Source organism: Microtus ochrogaster, chromosome 2 (assembly GCF_000317375.1).
Source record: "Microtus ochrogaster isolate Prairie Vole_2 chromosome 2, MicOch1.0, whole genome shotgun sequence".
NCBI lineage: Eukaryota > Metazoa > Chordata > Mammalia > Rodentia > Cricetidae > Microtus > Microtus ochrogaster.
In genome coordinates, this window is record NC_022010.1 from 32,526,142 (window position 1) to 32,530,896 (window position 4,755).

General features: G+C 42.9%; 1 protein-coding gene across 2 annotated transcripts in view; it reads right to left on the minus strand.

The window, feature by feature from the left end:
- Tbccd1 (TBCC domain containing 1) overlaps positions 1-4,755 on the minus strand; it is a 44,461-nt gene that overhangs the window by 7,263 nt on the left and 32,443 nt on the right. For both annotated transcript variants that reach the window (XM_005344744.3, XM_013351227.2), the window contains exons 4-6: positions 3,382-3,748; positions 718-904; positions 111-608 (exon numbers count right to left, since the gene is read on the minus strand). In XM_005344744.3, coding sequence (XP_005344801.1) covers positions 111-608; positions 718-904; positions 3,382-3,748 — 1,052 coding nt within the window. The remainder of the gene's footprint in view (positions 1-110; positions 609-717; positions 905-3,381; positions 3,749-4,755) is intronic.

A 4,755-nucleotide genomic window follows, 5' to 3' on the forward strand; every position in this document is an offset into this window, starting at 1 on the left:
ATGCACATGCCATTTAATCAGTGTGGCTGGATACTATAAAGCATCCAGATTAATTTGTTTTCCCATCAAGTTTCCCATGAACAGCAACACTGACTCTAGAAAATACTTACTTCGTCAGACGAGCCTCCTTCACGGTTTTCTGCCAGATCTGTATCTTCTCCTCCCTTTGAGCCAGTGCTTTCTGGTAGGCAGCGGGGAGACCCCCGGGTATCTCTGCTGTGTCCCCTTCCATCTCAAAGGGAATAATAAAGACGTAGAACTCACATGGTGGCAGGAGCTGGAAGACGCTCGTGTCACTGCTTTCTCTGCACACAACCATTGGGTTATCCCAATAGTTGGGTACCGTAGCGAGGCCTGTCCTGGCCATGTGGTCCTCCAGCATTGGGTAATGGGTATGAAACGGGGCAAAAGTCGCTCTTTGGTTCCCAGAGAGAATAAGTGGGCGTGAAGGCGTCAGGACGTGAAAGGTGCAGCCTGCTGTGGAAGAGATGGACAGTCGGTGGCAAACAGCAATGACTTCCACGTTCTCACAGTCATGTAGGTGAAGAGCTGTCTCCACGGGACCCAACACGAAGGTGCTATTTCTGCATTTTTCAATTGTCACAGACCTGAAAAATTTTTAAATAAGTTAAATTCTTCTGAATTAATTACCTAGAATAAAATTCTGACTTAAAAAAAAAAGGAATCCTCCCCAAAAGAAAATATCAAAATGCTTACCGCAAGGGGGAGAGCAGATATATGAAAGACTCATTGCAGCGATGAACCCTGACGTGAGCTCCCACTAGAGTGTCTGAGCTCTTGGCCAGTGTCTGCTTGTAAACCTGGCTCATCACCACTATGCGGTGCAGCGGAGGGGACACGTGAGTATTGCAAGCAATCTTTGCCCTTTTGGTCGTACCTTCCACTATTTAAGGAAACACACAAATAATAAGATAGTTGTAAAACAAACAAACAAAAACATTTTTTTACCCATGCCTAAACTCAAATACATGTGAAGAAAATATAATATTTAAGAGTTAGGGGCTGGAGAGATGGCTCAGAGGTGAAGAGCATTGACTGCTCTTCCAGAGGACCTGAGTTCAATCCCCAGCAACCACATGGTGGCTCACAGCCCTCTGTAGTGAGATCTGGCGTCCTTTTCTGGTGTTCAGGCAAAACATGCAGCCAGAATACTGTACACATTATAAATAAATAATAAAAAAAGGGAAAAAGTTAATGACAAAGTACTGTTGATTGTTCTTTTCTGTGTATATGCAATCTTTCAAAATTATTATGAAAAATATAAACCTATTGTTGTTTTTTTTTTTTTTTGTTTTTCGAGACAGGGTTTCTCTAGCTTTGGAGCCTGTCCTGGAACTCCCTTTGTAGACCAGGCTGGCCTCGAACTCACAGAGATCCGCCTGCCTCTGCCTCTGCCTCCCGAGTGCTATAAACCTATTGTTATGCCCCAGTTTCTGGTCCCCAAATGAATTCATGGAGCCAGATTTCTGATGCAAATTACATGAGAGTTTTTAACATTCAAACTTAAACTTGGACCAACACCTTTCCAGCATCCCTGCATGGTGGGTGCAGAAAGTGTGGCAGAGAGCCCTGTGAGGACAGAACTTTTAAAGGGAACCGCTGTAATCAGGGGAGTTCATGTCCTGTCATCTTGGGATTGGTAAGGAGTGCATAGGGCAAGGTATTTCTAAAACCACTGGTCAATTTGGGGTGTGAAAACATAACCAAGAGCCATAAATTACTGACAAGGCATCTTCAAGGACAGGATGCCTCCCAAGAACATCTGGACCTTGTTAAATTTTATGGCCCTGCACCCTAGTTCCTTAATTGGCTATTTTCAGGGTATCCATTCAAATTCTGCCATCACAGAACACTTCTGGAGCTGAGATTGGGCCCTGCTCTATACGGTCCCTTCTTTAAAACAGAGTTCGCAAAGTCAGGTCCTCACACTCTAATCCATTCAAGATTTCAGACAGAGCTAAGGTGTACTCTCTAGTTTACCTTTTAGGTCAAGTAATGTGCCTAAGGTCCTGAACTACTGACAGATCCCAGCAGCTTTCCCTCCAAGCCTCACTGTGCCCTCCCAATTGTAATGGACTTCTCAAATTGCCATAACATCAGTTCCGCAGCCCTCTCAACTTACTAAGAGCATCATTCCATAAATTCTACCTGAGTTCGTCTTTAACCCAATTTCATTATTATTCAAGAGCACATCTTCCCCTCACAGGGTCCCTTCTAACACACCAGTCCGACACTTGCTTCTCTGACTGCACTTCCCACAAACTATGAAGTCAACCTGTACTGGGCCAGTGTGGAAAGGATACACAAATATGATAAAATTATTTTTTAAAAAAGACTTAGCTTTTAATTGAACATGATATATGGCTGTGTAGAAAAACAGCATTACAAAGTTTAAAAAATAGTTTATTATCTTACCACCTCTGTTAACATTTTAATATACTCTTTGTTAGCCTTGAACTCACAGAGATCTACCTGCCTCTGCCTCCTGAGCGCTGGAATTAAAGGCGTGCGCCATCATATTGGGCTAATGTATTTTGAACATATATACAGAAGCTATTATTTATATGCCTATCTTTGAAACTCTGAGACTGGAAACATAGCTTACTATTTTTTTTCCCTCAACAACTTGGCCTGTCACCTAGCTCAGTAGCACAGACATCTGCAGACATGTTTTTCTGGTTCTTCTCAAGAGCCCACAACATTAGAACCTATCTGTTAGCCATGATGGATGACCAGGGATAGACAATGACATAGCAAACGCCGGACTCTTGCTGTTGTTCACACAATTTCTATTTTAGAAATATATTCTGTGCCTGTACCTATGCAGCTAAAAGACCCTCATCTCTAAAGTCTGATGTGATGTCTACTGGTCGGCCAAAACCTGCTGCTAAATAGAAAATCAAAAAAGCCTCAAGTAAATAAGCACCTGGCAGCAAAGGGAAGAAAGAATCAATGGAGGACAAACTATAGTCATGTGAACTGTAATGAAAAGCCTAAGTCAACTCTGAGGGTCCCGTCTACCATGCAAGTCACATTCAGAAAATAGGTCTGTTCTTATACTGGGCTATTTTTTATTTACGTACTTAAGTTTTTTTCCCTGTATTTTTATCATATGTGTGCAGGCATTTGGCCTGCATGCATGCTGTGTATACCACATGCATGCAGTGCAGAGACAGGGTCTCACCATGGAGCCCACTCTAGCCTTGTGTTTGTGATTCTTCTGCCCTGTCTTCCAAATGCTAGATTACAGGCATGTGCGACTGCACAGGCCAGCAGACATCTGATCATTAATACACCAGAAAACAGTAGGTGTCCTAGATGGCCAATTTAATATTAGGTAAAATACATTTTAAAAAATACCTTGGTGAGCCCAAGCCAATTTCTTCCCAGATTTGAGGCAAGCAGATGGACCAAATGGATTTGTGGTCAAAGAGGCTCTCAACCAGGCTTCCAGCTTATAGAGAGAGAACGTCTTGGAGACCTTTGAGAAGCCACTGTCTGCGTGCAGCGGTTGCCACAGGGCCAGTTCATGAAGGGGGTACACCTTCCTGGTTCTGCTCACGGTGCCTTCGATGAGGAAGCTGAGTGCCAGGATGGCTTCTCGAGAGAGCACACTACTGTGGGTTGAGTGGAAGGACGCACTCAGTTGTCCTGGGTCGAGAAGCAGCTCGAGGAGATCCGACAGATGGTCACAGACGAAAGCCTGGTGACTGTAGTCATTCCAGTTCTAAAATAAACAAAGAAGACCCGGGCAACAGAATGAAGATATTCTCTAAGATAAAGCTTTATATTTTAATTATACTGTGTTTACATGCCGTCTCATTCTCTCAAAGAATGTAGGTAGCTATGTAAAAGTGACCTTGTGTATAACGTATTTGTAAACTAACTCAAAAGCACTACAGATTCAACACCCCTTATCAAATATGTTGAGAACAGAACTGTTTTGAATTTTTTCAGATTTTGTAAAACTGACATTTTTATCCGAGGATGAGACCAAATCATCACACCTCACACACAGCCAAGAGGTAATTTCATACAACAGTTTTAGTACACGTGTTTGGCTGCCATCTGATTAAACATGAAAGAAAGTATGGTAGTCACTCACTCCAAAAAGCTCTGGGTCTCTTGGTTTGCAGTCACAGCTTTACCGTGCATACATTTAACAGAAATACCACCTTGGGAAGAAGGCTTGCACTAAGGAAACTGCCATTGCCTGCATTTGCCGAACAAAAGAAGCTGCTTTGATGAGGGGTGAGAGATACTCATATCTGTGAACATAAAGACTCGTGTTTAGAACACAGCGAAACTACACTGATTTAGCATAGTGGCAGCAGTAGGCTCTCCTCTAACATCCATGCCTTCTCCAGCCATAGGAAGTTATTTGGCTGGGTTTACAGCACTAAGCAAGAATCCTTTCCCTCAGATCTGATTAGACAGTTGTTGGTTATCTCCAAGATTTAAGTGCTGCTATAGCATGTTGGAGATATCCGGCCAAGCCAGTCACTGTTGTGGTTTGTAGGCTTTAATTGTGGCAAATGATAGAACAACTGTAATGTAGACCAAAATATCTGCTATAAGATATTACGACAGAGAAGCTGTATCTATGAAATCTTAACAACATGGTTCCATTAAAAAAAGACCTGATGGGTGGTGGTAACACACACCTTTGATCCCAGCACTTGGGAGGCAGAGGTAGGCCTCTCTCTGTGAGTTTGAGGCCAACCTCCAAAGCTA